At 37.4% G+C, this 16,662-nt stretch overlaps 1 protein-coding gene across 4 annotated transcripts in view; it reads left to right on the forward strand.

Moving 5' to 3' along the window:
* LOC127853789 (S-adenosylmethionine decarboxylase proenzyme 1-like) overlaps positions 1 to 16,662 on the forward strand; it is a 75,930-nt gene that overhangs the window by 25,738 nt on the left and 33,530 nt on the right. The window contains exon 1 of one of the 4 annotated variants that reach the window (XM_052388562.1): positions 1,706 to 1,844. The exons of the other annotated variants lie outside the window; for them this stretch is intronic. Within the exon in view, the coding sequence (XP_052244522.1) occupies positions 1,828 to 1,844 (17 nt within the window). The 5' untranslated portion in view covers positions 1,706 to 1,827. Of the gene's footprint in view, positions 1 to 1,705; positions 1,845 to 16,662 lie in introns of those variants that run through there. 4 annotated transcript variants of the gene reach the window in all.

A 16,662-nucleotide genomic window follows, 5' to 3' on the forward strand; every position in this document is an offset into this window, starting at 1 on the left:
AAGGGGGTTAATTTTGTTTGTTCATTTCAAAAGTTCAGTTTGAGTTTTCTCCCTTTATCAGATTTTTTTTTCACAATGAAAACCTGGTTTTGTGACAATTTTGTCCCTTGTTAAAAATATAAGCATACACAAAAAAATAAAAGCATATATTTATATATCTGCCAGAACAATATATACCCTTTCTTTTCACAAAACAACATTAACAACCCTTGCTTAATGTTTATACTACTCTGGTGAGCGACCCCAGGGCCAACATGACCTTCTTGTTAAATATGCCAGGCATTTAGAAGTGTTTTTGTTATTTATGTCATGCAATGTCATGCATATTTGAACTCTCATCACTATTTACTTGTTTGGTTGGCTGGGTTTGATGCGTAAAATCTAATAAGAACATAATTATCTCATGCAATATACATTACAGCCAACGCCGCAAAAACATAATCCGTGGCTATGCCACGGCCAGATTATTAGCGCGTGGCGGCCGAATCGTGTGTTCACGCGGCGTATCGCCGTGGCACTCAGCATCGATCCGCGCAACGACGCCGAGTCTGTATAAACCTCGCGTACTTTCGTGGAGTAAATCCGCCGCATACGTACGCAACGGATCGAGTGAAAAGATATCCACCTACATGTACATACATGTATGTGTAGCGTAGAAACCAAGATTTACGCTGGTTTCATAATTATTATTTTCACGTTTAAATAAGCGATATGACACGTAATGCGCTTTAGCAAATTATTGTTGAATTAATTACGCGCAACTGTTAATGTTTCGTTTGATTATCAAATTATCATTATTAAATTTGTAATCCGAAACACACTTCCGAATTTTAATGCTAACACGACCTTTGGCTAATTCTAGCGTCAAATAAACAGTGCTAAAATATCCTTTGTTTCTTAAAAAGCGCGCAAAAAGTATGCAGAAATGTAGAACGTCGTTTGGAAAGTGTGGGTGTTTTTTGTGATGTATAAATACATGAACATCACGTCAGGCGTAAATTGCGTGTTCATTGGAAAAAAAACGCCTCATTTAGACGGTATTTCATCATCTCTTTAAATAGTAACAAATGCCAAAATGTATTTGATACTTAAGAAAATATGGAGAATGTTTGTGTATCGTAAATATTTACCAGCATTTGCTTTAAAATTGGAATATACGGGATTATCGGGTAATTAGTAGCGATATTAACAGTTGATAATGAACAAAATAAAACGTGTTTATAAACGCATATTCGAACAATAGTTATAATAAGCTGATAATTAACAAAACAACAAATACGTCTTCACCGTCTTGATTATTGATGTGGCTTTAAACTGCTAATTTTCTCAGCTTAAATATAATAGCAAAATCAACATGCAATTAATTTATAAATCCACCATATGCTGGAGCTTTGACCACCTGTATGTGCGAAAACATCATTACGTGACCTTGTTTATGTGTGAAATACATACACTTCGGGCGGGAAACAAACTTAATTGGCCAGACTCATTAACTATGCTTACATGTACATGTATATGCTAATACAATCCGCGCACAATAAATTTATTATGATTTTAATTATTATTATAATTGTTATTTCAAAATTTGTTAACTACATGTAACTAATAATTTTAAAAAGATTTTTTATTTCATGATGCGCATCGACTAGGCATCATGTCGCGGATCGCGGCATGCCTCGGCAGACAGATGCGAAGCTTTGCGGCAAAATGCGACTTGCTGCCGCATACTGACGCGTCTTCATCGACTAACGCGGCATTGACTCGTTTCGCCTTGTAGCCGCGGATCGCGAAATACGTTTGTTCCGCGTTGGCTGTACTGTATGCTGTATGGATGAGAATATGGGGTATGTTAAAATTGCACAATAAAATTGCACAATTTATCAGTTTATGTAACAATTTAAAAGTTAACCATTCTACGATTTACAAGAAAAACACAAATAACTAATAAATAGGAGCCTTGTTTTGGGAAAACTGGGCTTTTTGAATTTGCGTTAAGTGTATTTCCAGATTAGCCTGTGCAGACTTTCCGTTTTTAGGAAGTTTCTCTTTCCCAGGAGGTTTCTTCTAAATGAAACTTCAGTCTAGGCAAAAAGTGTTGCCACTGATTACATGTAGTTTGTGCATACTGCACAGGCTTAATAAATTGGGACAGCACTTTCGTCACTGGCATTAAGCACCGTTTTCACAGAGTCAAGCTGAAATATTTGTGCAAGCTTTCCCAAGAAATTTGTTGAGGCACAGAGGCAACACCCAAGGATGGGCTATGATTGCGGTTTCAAGGATTTTGGTTTCAAGGATTGAGGTTTCAAGGCTTAGGAAATCCATGCACAGCATTAATGTAATTTTCATATCCAAATCAGACTATGATGAGGACAAACATGTATAGTGCGTTGAACATCTATATAGCCTTTGGTCTATATGTTTTTTGGCATAGACTACTTATAAATATTTGAACAGCTCTTTCCAAACAATGACTTATGAACCGGCCTTCCTTGATGGAATGATTGTTGCCTGAAGAGCAAAACATTGGAGACTACATCAGCTACATATGTATAGCTTTTAGTTTCGCTCTATATGTTATTGGCGTAGACTGCTTATAAATATTTGAATAGTTGGTTTCAAACCAGTGAATTATGAATGGAATGATTCTTGCCACAATAGCTGAACATCCGAGAGTATATCAGCTTATAAATAATTCAAATAATTATCTATTTATTATCTTTGTCTCTCTTGGTGCATACAAACAGTAATCGATTGGATTACATCCAAGCATTGTAAAGATAATAATTGATTTGAAGGCAACTGAAACTGCATTGTTGTAGTAAACACCACATACGGTTGGAACTATTTCCAGTCAAAACATTCAGGGGAATTGAACAACTTGTAAGAACTTGTATTGGCAATTGATTGCATGGCATTTCACCGCTGGAAACTGTACCAGGTCTCCTGGGAGTTGTTGGCCTGCATAAAACATGAGCTGGGTTCACTGGTTTAAAGGGGCTTATTGACAGTTAATTGTGGGCCTTGCTCTGAGAAAATGGGGCTTAATGCATGTACATAAAGTGTCATATACCAGATTGTTTTGTGCAGTCTGCACAAGCTATTCAGGAACAACACTTTCAGCTGTTATGGTATTTTTTGTTAAAAGGAAGTCTCTGTTTAGCACATATCCAGTTTAGGGGGGAAGTGTTAAATTGCCCTCATTAGCCTGTGCAAACTGCCCAGGCTAATCTTGGATGCCACTATGCCCATGCTTTAAACCCCATTTTCCCAGAGGGACACTCATAAATAACACACAAAGTCAGATCTTATCATGAGGCATATTCTTATATGTAATCAATATATTTTTCCAGTAGCACTACTACATTTGTATATTGATTATAATAATGTTTTATGACACATATGTCCCTTGTGACAACATTTTCTAGCCTCGCGCTACATTGGTTCTAAGCCTCGCATGATAAACTTGATCTTTATCCAAAACTCACATAATATTCTCTATTTATCTCACAAAACATCTCAGTGACATGCTGTTCAAAATTAATTTGTACCAAATATTTTCCATTCATGCATATAAGACTGATTTGTTAAGTAGTTTTAATGTAATAAATGACAGCCTTGTGAAATGTACTGATTTTATGGATAGTAGACCCATGTGTGAGGCAGTTATTTAATAAGAAGTTCTAGAAATAAATTACTCTTAAGTAAAAGGGAGGGCTTTTTATTTAGTGAAGGAATGTTTGATCTTAAAGATTGAGAAAAAGGCCAAGGGCCTTCATATACATAGAGAATATTATGTTAGTTTTGGATAAAGATCAAGTTTATCATGCAAGGCTTAGAACCGATGTAGCGCGAGGCTTGCCGAGCGCTGACATGGTTCGTGCCGAGCATGATAAACTTGATCTTTATCCAAAACTCACATAATATTCTATTTATCCTATTATTTTGTGGTCGTTAATCGTTCAAAAAGAGTAAAACTACTTTAAAATTCAAAGAAACAACGCTGGTTTTCCAAGTTGATTCCGAAATGTTTGTTTACTTCAACGTCATCATTTGCTATGACGTCACATTGAAACATATAGTGTTCTTAACATAGAGATCGGAAAACCATGGTCTAAAAATAGCGATAGTATAAAGCCCATGTTTATACGATCGTTGTTATACTATCGATTTTCCTCTGGTAATAGGATAAAAAAGCTTTTTGTTTCAAACTTGTTCACTTGTATATTCAATATACATTTTTTGTAATAAATGAGCATGTATTTCCATTGGCTAAATATGAAAGATTAGAATCTTAGGATTAAACTCATTTATTTTCATATCCATGGGGCTAAGAAGATGGGAATGGGGGTCATACCAGCGGGTCATATGTTTAGAAACCTCCGCAATTTAACTACTAAACAAGGTGAAACATGATTAAAATATCATTTTTTTAGCTCATCTATTTGTGGAAAAAAAAAAGAGCTATTGTCATCACCTTGGTGTCTGCGTCCGGTTAAGTTTTGTGTTTATGTCCACTTTTCTCATAAAGTATCAAAGCTATTACATTCAAACTTGGTGCACTTACTTACTATCATGAGGGGACTGGGCAGGCAAAGTAAGATAACTCTGGCATGCATTTTGACAGAATTATGTGCCCTTCTTATACTTAAAAAAATTAAAAATTTGGTAAAAAATTTGGGTAAGTTTTGTGTTTAGGTCCATTTTGCTCCTAAGTATCAAAGCTATTGCTTTCATACTTGCAACACTTACTAACTTTCATGAGGGGACTGTGCAGGCAAAGTTATGTAACTCTGACTGGCATTTTGACAGAATTATGTTCCCTTTTTATACTTAGAAAATTGAAAATTTGGTTACGTTTTGTGTTTTGGTCCACTTTACTCCTAAAGTATCAGAGCCTTTGCTTTCATACTTGGAACACTCGCAAACTATCACAAGGGGACAGTACAGGACAAGTTGCATAACTCTGGTTGTCATTTTGACGGAATTATGGCCCTTTTTTGACTTAGTAACTTTGAATATAATTATGGTTAAATTTTGTGTTAGGATCCACTTTACTTCTAAAATATCAAGGCTATTGCTTTCAAACTTCAAATACTTTCATGCCATCATGAGGGTACTGTACATGGCAAGTTGAATTTTACCTTTACCTTTGAATGACCTTGAATCTCAAGGTCAAATTAGTAAATTTTGCTAAAATTTCCATAACTTCTTCATTTATGATCAGATTTGATTGATACTTTGACAAAACAACTCTTACCTGACATACCACAAAAGGCTCAGTGACCCAAACCATCCCCCACCCCCCCACCCCAGAATCCCCCCCCAAAAGTTTTGTTTTTTTTAAAGAACATGACCACATCCTCACACTATACCCCCCCCCCCCCCCCCCCCGACCCCCCCCCCTTCAATTTCTTTTTGAAGATAAAAAAACACAAATATTTATTTGTATTATTTTAATTTTGAAAGACCGTAAAGTATCCCACCCAAGAATCCCCCCCCCCCAAAAAAAAAATATTTATTTATTTTGCATTTTTGGAAGATAATGTAATAAATGACTACAGCCCCACACTTACACCCCTCTCCACCCCACCCCTCCCTCCTTTGTGATTGAAGTATTGAAATAGGTCCCTTCACCTTTAAAAAGAAAAATAGATGAGCGGTCTGCACCCGCAAGGCGGTGCGCTTGTTAGCCATATTACTTACTTAGGTAACAGATATGTCATTTAACCAATGTTACTAAACAAGATCACATTGGCATGCCACTTTACCAATTTAACTAAACAAATTTACATTGGCATGTCATTTACCTGTCAGTTAACAAGGTGAGATTGGCACGCAATGTTATTAAACAAGGTTATATTGGCATTTCATTTTACCAATGTTATTTTAACAAGTTCTCATTTGCATGTATTTCATTTAACTATGTCACTAAATAAGGTTAAACTAAATTGTCATGTTACCTATTTAACTTAACAAAGTTACATTTGCATGTCGTTTTATTAATGTTACTAAAAAAAGCCACATTTTAATGCCATTTTGCCAATATTACCAGGCTTTTTCCGCCCTATGCCACGGGTCAGAAATTCGGCCCCATTCCCAATGCAAATCTGGTTGTTTTTTTCCCAATTGAATTTTTTTTTCCCAATTCCAAAAAAAAAAAAAAAAAAATTTTTTTTTTTTTTTTACCTTAAAATATATAAGTTAACCTGATCCGGTGTAGAAAATAGAAAGTGTTGCATAATTAAATCATCTGTTGCCTTGAATTTGTTTTAAAAACTGTAAAATATGTTAATGATTATTTAAGACTTTCCTTATTTTCCTCAAAATCCGGCGCTTCGCACGATTTTTTTCACCTCGAAAAAGGCCAGGCCTTTTCCCCATATTCAGATTAAAAAACCTGCACTTATCTCACATGTTCATAATACTTTGTAAAATTTTAATAGTAAGTTATCAAAATAGTCGTTTTTTACCAGTTAACGGCTTCTTTGAAATATAAGAAACACTATTTACATGCGATAATTTTTCCCAATTGAGCCAATTTTGCGAATTATTTTTTTCCCAAAATGGGTGTTTTCACGACGCGAAATTCCCAAAATTCCAGTGTGGCGTATTCCCAAAATGGAGCGGAAAAAGCCTGATTACAAATCAAGATCTTGGAGAAAGTTAACTTGATTTATAAAAGAAAACCGCAAGTATTGGTTGTGATATTAAAGGTTTCATCTATATTGTCAATTGTTCAAAGATGTTGAAGTACTGTATTCAATGTTTATTGGTGTGCCTGCTTTATAGAGAATGCGCTGCAAAAGTTGCCCTGTATAAATTTAAGTGGAAAAATCTGCAAAAAACACCATCAGTTTGTTGTACCATGTTTTAGAAGTTTTTTGCAGCTCACCTGTGCACAATGTGTTTGTCCCAATGATATACTGGCCAAGTTCATAACTGGGTCACGTGAGGTTAAAAAGAAGGTCTCTAAGGTCAAGTTATAAAAGAAGCTTGTTAACAAGTCACATTTATCATCCGATCTTCATGAAACTGAGTCGACCATTTGTTTCTAATGATATCTTGGTTGAGTTAAAAAATGGTTGCGGTCCATTTAAAAAAGATTGAATTCAGAGTTGTGACATTTTTCCTGTTATGGCTATAGTTAAATTTTGTTAAACACTCTAGCAGTCCAGGGTCCTCACACTACTTTGGGGGAAGGGGTCCGCAGCCCTTAGGAGGGGGAATTTTCGCGGCGTTTCCCTTTTGGGGGGATTTTTTAACTTACTTTCTCATTATAATTTCATTTGTACATGTTTGCACTATATTCATTTCATTTTTCATAATTGAGTATGTTTGAAAAGATTAAATTGAAATAGAATTGAGATGTAACAATAATGAGACACATCTTTTTATTAAAAAAAATAAAAAAAACAAAACATTTTTTTTTTAGGGGGAATTTTTCCCTCCCAAAAGGGGAAAAAAGTATACTTTTCAGGTGGGGGACTGCCGCCGAAATTCGATAGATTGAGGGCCCTGCAGTCACATGTTTAGCTCAATCAACATAACACTTGTTTAGAAGATTTGTTCAAATGATATTTGGGTGAAGCTCAAATGGTTCCAATCTGTTGAAAAAGATGGCTTCCATGGGACAGGGCAGTTTTCCTTATTTGAGATTTATTGAAACCTTGTTACATTACCTCTCTTGAAGTCAAATATTGTGCCCAGTCTTCTTGAAACTTGCTCAGAATGCTTTTTAAATTATATCTGATTTTAGGTTGAAAATTGGTATTGTTTGTTGAAAAATATGGATGCCATGGTTTATACTAGCTTAGCTTGTAATTTTGGTTAAAGTTCAACATAGGTTGAAGTTGCTTCTTTCTTGATATGAGAGAAAATAACAGTTATGCACATAATCAGGGATCATATTTTTTTCGGTTTAGTCGGTCCTAGACCGATTGGGGTCATGAAAGACCGATTGAAAATCCCAAACAGTCGGTCCAATTCTGTTTGCTAAAATTCCCATGTCATGAAATCGATTACACCGTGTACATGCTAACATACATTAATGACATTCTTAACTCGATTATGTGTGATAAATCATTGGCTGCAGTCTCTAAACCGGTCAGTGCACGTGAGACCAAGAATCAAAAACTTGTGAACAGCGGATTAAAGACGCATCCAAAAAGACGCGTCTAAAAATGTAACTCAACAAAACATGCTGATACATTTTCCACCAGCGTAATAATCCGGTAATATAATTATGAATGAAAGTCGCGGATCTGATCGACAGAACAGCCGAAAGTTATTTTTATGGGCGGAACTTCACATAAAATAGTTCACAAGAAAAATAGTATGCATTGTACAGTTCAACCTGTCAATAAAGACCACTCAAGGGATTTGGTCGTTGTGGTCTTTGTTCACAAGTGGTCTTTATTCGCAGGGTCGATCGAAACTTTGCAAAATATGCTAGTAGATTTTTAACAGGTACCTTATCTATGTATGTGCTCTATTGTTTAAATTTTTGAATACTTATGCATGTATAATGAAATAAAGGATTGAAAACAGTTTTGTTTTACATTTGTATATTTATTACATGTTGTATTTCTATTCCCTTATGTTTTTATTATTTATTTAATTTATCATATACTGACTCGAGCCAGCCATTGCCAGCCTTCAAGTCCAAATATCCTAACTCACATGCAAACTTCAAGGCTTTCTCCTGGATCATAGGTCCAGACACAGGCAAGAGCCTTGCACTTGCGCCAACAAACCACTTATGCACTCATTCACTGACGCGAATTCCGACTCACGCTTAGGGGGTTTACTTTCACAGTTTATGTTCTCCTCGAATTCGTCCATAATCTCATGTTTACGCCTTAAAATGCTCTGAATTTGAGTTTTTCCAACACCAAGATCACAAGCCACTCGTCTACAACTGTGTCCTTTACCTAACAAACTAATGACCTTAACGCGTTCTTCCAACGTCAAGAACTTACGCTTGGATGCCATGATGGTTAACTTGAACTGACAATTTACTTTTCTATAATCTATGAACGTCTTATTACGGAGAAATGACTTTCAAAATGTTTGTCTTTAATAGGCATCGTAAATGATATGAAACCGTCAATTTCCTTAATGAGTTTATGAAAGCCCCAAATTTGTCTTTGATATTTTCGGCAATTAGTACATTAATCTCGAGTCACTTAAATACAAAGGCAAATTTTTACACTTTTGACCAACTATCAAATGCATAAAAGAAGCAGGTGACTACCAATTAGCAATGCATGTTAAATAAACAAACAACTGCTATCGAGTGCAATAAACTGTCACTTGCCAATATCTCCATAGCGACCGACGAGTCCACTGGTAAGATGTGTATCACGTGACTACGCAGCGTCCTGGCGGCCATTTTTTTTTTGAAAGTTGCGAAATCGTTGATTTTTATGATTGCAGTGGGCGTTGTAAGCTATCAAAATGGAGATTTGGGAATGTAAAAGGGTGGTCGTTGGTCTTTGTTCACAGGTGGGCTTTATTCGCAGGTTCAATATATAGTGAAATCGTTCGGGAGGAAATCGGTATGGTCGTTATTGACTGTTGGTTGCTATTAACAGGCGGTCGCTCGGGCAGGTTGGACTGTATTAATCTTTAGTAAAACCTTGTTAGAATCGATAATAATTTGTGTACTTTATACTTTGTTGTTGAATAACTCACGACCGGAATTAGATGCGTGGTTTCAAATGTTTTGCTCTCGCGATTAAATCCCTACACATCTAAACTATCAGCCGTGGGTTATTTGACAACAAACTATAGACTAATGTATCCTACCGCAACCCAAATTCGACGACACCTAAATTTGACGATTTAGTGTTGTAGCTCGTACAAGCACGTTATAAATGGCCAATTACGGGTTTAAAGACAACAAGACCATGCTACTCAGAAAGCGTTCATTACGAAAACTCCTAGTCGTACAAAACACCACAGGTTACATTCAACTATTCATTTACACACAACACTACATTCCTCCCCACCTTTAAAGAAAAACTGCATAAAGTTAAATTAAACAAATTACTGAGCAACATTTTAAAAGAATAAGTAATCAAAGTAATTTGTTTCAATGTCCATGTAAATAAAACACAAAACTTCACAGTCCTTATAGATTAATCAAATCTCCACTCTCATAATAACTCTGATAAAAGTTTCTTTACTTAAACATATCAAGGAAATCTAAAGTTTCACACAATTGTTCAAAGCATAAGTATTTATGTGGGAGGTAAGTCATAATGGTAATAATAAACAACTCACATTCAACATACACTCATGGTTCAGGCATATAATCAAAGATTACTTGACTAGACAATAAACATTAGCAGCCATATGCTTAATGGGAAATCCTTTTGATACTTTGTTTAATTATTATACAACAATATAATGTTATTAACTTAATCCTAATGTCTTAAGTTTAATAGCTTGTCATTGCCTATAAATGATCATGGCGTAAAGTGATTATTATTTTACATTGATAAAACAATCATTTAACAATGTTAACAATTTAAACAAAAATTAAACTTATATCAAAACTTCCAATGGTTTTTCAAATACCATGATCTTGAATAAAACAGACACTGCTAACCTATGTCAGTTCAAAATCACAGAGTCTCTTAGGCATTCCCGCTGCTCTAGGTGGATTTCTGCGCAAGGGAACAGGAGTCATTGTAGGAGACAAATCAGATTGACTCGAACCAAGGTCAGGTAACTGAGGGACTGGACATTCAACAATGCTTTCAGGTTCACCCTCAGGATCAGGATCAGGATCAGGAATACTAGCATTAACAGGTCTGAAATGTGAGGAATTGCGAGTAATGGTATGACCATTCCTATCAGCGATAACCATGCTTCCACGTCTCTCTTTGACTGTGTAAGGGTCAGGGTTATATGGAGGTGTAAGTTTGTCAACCTTACGCTGTTTGACCAGCACCTGGTCACCTGCTATCAATGTACACGGACTTGTGTGACGTCTGCTGTCTGCATACTGTTTCATCTTTTGCTTACTGTTTGCATCATTTATCGCCAAACGAGTAGAGACAGAAACAGGATAGACAGGCTTTGAGATTTCAGGTAGTCCCATACTCATCTTTCTCCCAACAAGGGCTTCAAAGGGGGATATCTGAGTGGATGCATGGGGAGTTGCTCTATAGTGCATGAGAAAATCATGAAGTTCATCTCTCCAATCACGGTTCGCAGCAACTGCAGCCCTAACAAACTTGTTAAGTGTGGCCATAAACCTTTCTACAGTTCCGTTGGCCTCAGGCCAAAGAGGAGTAATTCTTCGGTGTTTGAACCCACAGGTAGAAGCAAACTCTGCAAATTCCTGTCCCTGAAATGGAGGACCATTGTCTGACTTCAGGACAGAGGGAAATCCTTGTCGAGCAAAGATAGACTTCAATCTAGGTACAACAACTCTGGCAGCTGTCGAATAAACAATCTCCACTTCTGGGAACCGGCTGTGTTCATCCATTACAACAAGCAAGTATTGGCCAGATGGGAAAGGACCTGCAAAGTCAACAGCAACTTCTTCCCATGGCTTAGAAGGAAGCTTTGTAGGACAGATAGGTTCTCGTTTGTTTGGACCGGGATATGAAGCCTGACATGGGATACAAGATCTAACCGCATCCTCAACCATCTTATCAATGCCGGGGAACCACACCTTCTCCCTAACTAGTTGCTTTGTCTTAACCATGCCTTGGTGGGTATGGTGAGCAATTTCGACAACATGCTGCTGCAAGGAAGTGGGAACAACAATGCGGTGGTCACGCAAAATAACACCATCTACTATCGAAAACTCATCTCGAAACCTGACAAAGGACGTACAATCGGAGTGAGACCAGTTGCCGGACTGAATGGCTGTCATAACTTTCTGCAGTGTAGCATCCTCTCTGGTTGCGGTTTGAATCTCCTGTAAGGACATAGCTTTCGGTACTGCCTTCTGGACAATGAAAGCAACATGAGCCTCAGCTGCATTATCACGTTTTGGCCTCGTGAATGGGTGCCTGCTCATATAGTCAGCAGGATTCAGGTCATCTTTACCTGGACGATACTCGAGTGTGAACTGATACGGCATCAACCGAAGACGCCATCTCTCAATGCGCGCAGAAGCAGGTTTACGACTGTTCACAAGACCTAGAAGGGGTTTGTGATCTGTGATCACCTTGAATTCAGAAGCAAAGAGATACAGATGGAAGTGCTCAACACCATAAACAACAGCTAACATCTCACGATCTGTTTGTGAATATCGCTGTTCCACGTCTGTGAGTGCACGGCTTCCGTAACATATAACTCTACCTTCCTGAGTGAGAATCGCTCCGACTCCAACAGGGGATGCATCAACAAGAACCTCAGTTGACTTGTTCTGGTCAAAGTAAGCCATCACCTTAGTACTAGACAGAGCAGATCGCAAACTATCAAAAGCATTTTGGGCATCACTTGACCAATCCCAAGGAACATCTTGCCTAGTGAGACGTCTGAGTGGCTCAGTCATGGTTGCATAGTGAGGTATGTATCGAGAAACATACTGCGTCATGCCAAGGAAAGATCTTACTTCAGCTGGGTTTTGAGGAGCTGAGTGACCTACAATAGCCTTAATTTTTTCTGGATCAGCCGAAACACCTGTATCGCTGAAAACATGGCCAAAGAAAGAGATTTTGTTTACAGAAAAGACACATTTATCTCTGTTGAGTTTGGCACCACATCTGTTCAGTCGCTCCAATGTAAGGCTAAGTGCTCGATCATGATCTGACTGAGATTTACCATGAATAATGATGTCGTCTGCCAAGTTCTTTGCACCAGGGATGTCAGCAAGGAGGTCTGCAACCGTCTTCTGGAAAATTTCAGATGCAGCATTCACACCAAACAATAGACGTTTGTAGCGCCGTAAACCAACATGAGTGACAAAAGTAGTGATGTACCTGCTGGACTCATCAAGTTCAAGTTGGTGATATGCGTTGGACAGATCAAGTTTGCTGAATACTGTAGAACTATTCAAATCTGACATAAGTTCTTCCACAGTTGGCATAGGGTGTTTCTCCCTAGAGATAGCCTTGTTAGCCTCACGCATGTCAATGCAAACACGAACACCTTTTGACTTTTTGGGGACAACTACAACGGGGCTTACCCAGGGTGTGGGACCTGAAATAGGCTCAATAACATCAAGGTCTTCAAGACGCTTGAGTTCAGCCTCAACATCTTTGCGTACATGGAATGGAATTCGCCTATGACTCTGTGTCACTGGGGGAACATCATGATCAATGTGCAGTTTCACAGAGATGCCCTCTATCTTGCCCATCTTGCCATCAAACAGAGAAGGGTACTGATCTGGAATAGAACTTGAAGCTGCAAACGAAGAAAATGCAAACTGAACAATATCCAGAGCTTGAGCAGTTTTGGCCCCAAGGAGACAGCTGGACTGCCTAGAGTCAGTGTTACCTACAACATACATGTCAGCAGTAACTGTTTTACCCTTATAATTGATGGTTGTTTTAAAATAACCCTTAACATCTAAAGGTTGAGATGCACCGTATGCAAAAATCAATGGTACAGGCTGTTGAAGAGAAGGTTTGCTGCCCATGTTATTGTAAATATTTTCATTCATTATATTTACACTAGAACCAGTATCAATCAAAAATTTAACATCACTGTTAAAAATATTAACACAAACAGAGGGTATGCTAGAATTTGTACAACAAAGGTTAAATACAGATTCATCACTAGAACTATTTTGTGTAGCTTCTGAAGTACTGGCTTCTGTATAGTTCACATGTTGTAATCTTGATCTGCAAACTGTTTGAAAATGATTTAATTTGCCACAATGATGACACTTCTTCCCAAATGCCGGACATTTCCGGTCTACATGTTTGCCACCACAGTTACGACAGTCAGTGCCAGTTCTTGATGCCTGGGATGGGTTGTTGTAGGAACCACGACCTCGTGAAGATACACTACGACCACTCGAAGACACACCACGACCACGCGAAGACACACCACGACCACGCGAAGATACACCACGACCACGCGAACCACCAGGGATAGTGTGGATAGCGTTAGCGTTAGCTGCTTGCCGTCCCTCCATGTCAGACGCTCTAACCTCGGAAACCTCCAATGCGCGAGCCTCTTCAATAAGTCTGTCAAGAGTAAAGTTATCTCGCAGAGCTCGACGTCTGATGCGTGTAGACGTGCATCCTTGTATAACTTGGTTAAGGATCTCAGTGTCCTTGTTGTGAAATTCACATGTCGCTGCAAGGGTTCTTAGCCTTGTGTAAAAGGTGTCGATCGACTCACCAGATTCTTGTTTCGACTGCCTAAACTTATAGATTTCGTAGGTAAGATTCTGTTTCGGAGTGAAATAGTTTTTGAATGAGGAACACAATTTTCCATATTCGTCAGGGGTTTCTATGTTATCACCGTTTTCATTCTGTACAGTTTTAGTAGAACCTACCCCTTTTTGTTCATCAGTGAACGAGTCATATATGTCGAAACACTCTTCGCCACAGTAATGCAGAAGGAGAGCCTTTTTGCGCTTGTCAATATCAATGTCCAGTGCACAGATTAAATTGTCTAATTTTTCCGTCCACTTACGCCACCGTACGCCGGCTGAATTTGACGAAGAATTTGACGTGTCGCCGCTGTCATGGATGTTGAACGAAGGAAATGGAGGAAGGTTGGCCATCCTCGTCGCCAGTTTAGTGTTGTAGCTCGTACAAGCACGTTATAAATGGCCAATTACGGGTTTAAAGACAACAAGACCATGCTACTCAGAAAGCGTTCATTACGAAAACTCCTAGTCGTACAAAACACCACAGGTTACATTCAACTATTCATTTACACACAACACTACAGACGATGTTCTATTTGTATTGATTAAATGGATGATAATTGTCTTGGAATCATTTCAAAGTAATACAGCTAAGTTTAAAATTATTATTTTGTGCTATTAAACATTTCGTTATTTCTTTCATTATTTGCTAAATATTGCTTCATGTAACCGTTACATCGTCGAATTTGGGTCACACTGGGATACACGAATACTTTCTTAATTATTTGGTGTGTTATTGTCAGTAGCTAACCTACGCACAGACATTTGTTTGGTTTAGTGCATGTTTGCAAGCTATTATGGAGTCGACAACAATTTAAAACATTGTTATAGACTAACACAGATTAAATATTGACATCGATGAAAAAGTCTGATAAAACAGCACACGAAACACGATGAAATAGCAAATGATAAATCAGTTGAGAAAACTCGTTCCGTTTAAAAAAATGCCTAAGGGATTTTTACTTGAACATTTATTATACCACCTTCATGAATGGCAAAATCAATGGTATATATTTTAACGTAATTTGTCATGATTTCGGACATAATTTTTTCGGATACTTTTTCCCAATTTATATCCAGACCGATTGATGTTGCGGGAAAATATGATCCCTGCACATAATGTATACATCAACTGACCAAAATCAACATATGTTTGGTTATTGTGACCCATGTAAGAGACTAATTTGTCAAATACGTGAGATACAATGAAACATCAATAACTCAAGGAGGCATCCAGATGAGGAAAAAGCTTGAGTTATCAAGGGTCTTGAGTTATCCAGGTTTTTATACAATCAAGGTAAATCAGTGATGTTATTTGTGTCATTTTCTGTTGGGAATGGGACTGGGTGATGTGAAAAAATTCATTAGGGTTTAATTTATAGAGCTTGATGATAGATGACTTAAATGTTGAGATTCAATTTTTTTTAAACATTCAATTGGAAATTTTGGGATCCCATTTGAGAAAAATATATATGTTTTTCCATTGAGAATGGGCCCCTCTACAGACCCAAAATTTGAACGAAAAAAACAACATTGATAGCAAACAATTATTCCCATCAAAATGTGCAAAATCATTTGTATTCAGCAATCACAAGCACACAATTATTTTTAAAGCAATGCAAGTCAAACTTGTATTTAATATAAAGTACTTTATATATAAAATTAGATCAGCAAAAAATCATGCACATTCAAAACGATAACAACAATGTGCAACAACATGTATGTGAAATGTCCTATTGCGGTAGCCATATCCAACATATACATCAACATGACAAATAAACTGTTCAATGTTTTTACATGCAGTTAATCTTGTTAACCAGTTATATATTAAATGCGTAATCAGCAGGAATTGTGAAAAACGTTTCCTAATAATCATGGGCAAAAATAAATGACACTCTTTATTAGGGTCTTACAATTGTCCTTGTAATATGAAGTTATTGATGCTTTAGTTTTAGGGGATTATTATACCCCCATTACCATTTGGTAATGGGGCTTGTCACTTTGTTGGTTGGTCTGTCCATCTGTCGGTCTGTCGTGAAAATTTCATCTGATCTTCACCAAACTTGGTCAGAAGTTGTATCTAGATGTTGTCTAGGTCAAGTTTGAATATGGGTCATGCCGGCTCAAAAACTAGGTCACGGGGTCACTGAGTGCGTTTTAATCCAAAAGTTTGTCCGGACCATAACTATGTTATTTATCGTTAGATTTTAAAATGACTTGGTACATTTGTTCACCATCATGGGATCAGGTGTGTCATGCAAAAGGAGTATGGCAATATCTCCAAGGTTAAGGTCTCACTTGGAGGTCAAATG

This window comes from Dreissena polymorpha, chromosome 12 (assembly GCF_020536995.1).
Source record: "Dreissena polymorpha isolate Duluth1 chromosome 12, UMN_Dpol_1.0, whole genome shotgun sequence".
Taxonomy (NCBI): Eukaryota; Metazoa; Mollusca; class Bivalvia; order Myida; family Dreissenidae; genus Dreissena; species Dreissena polymorpha.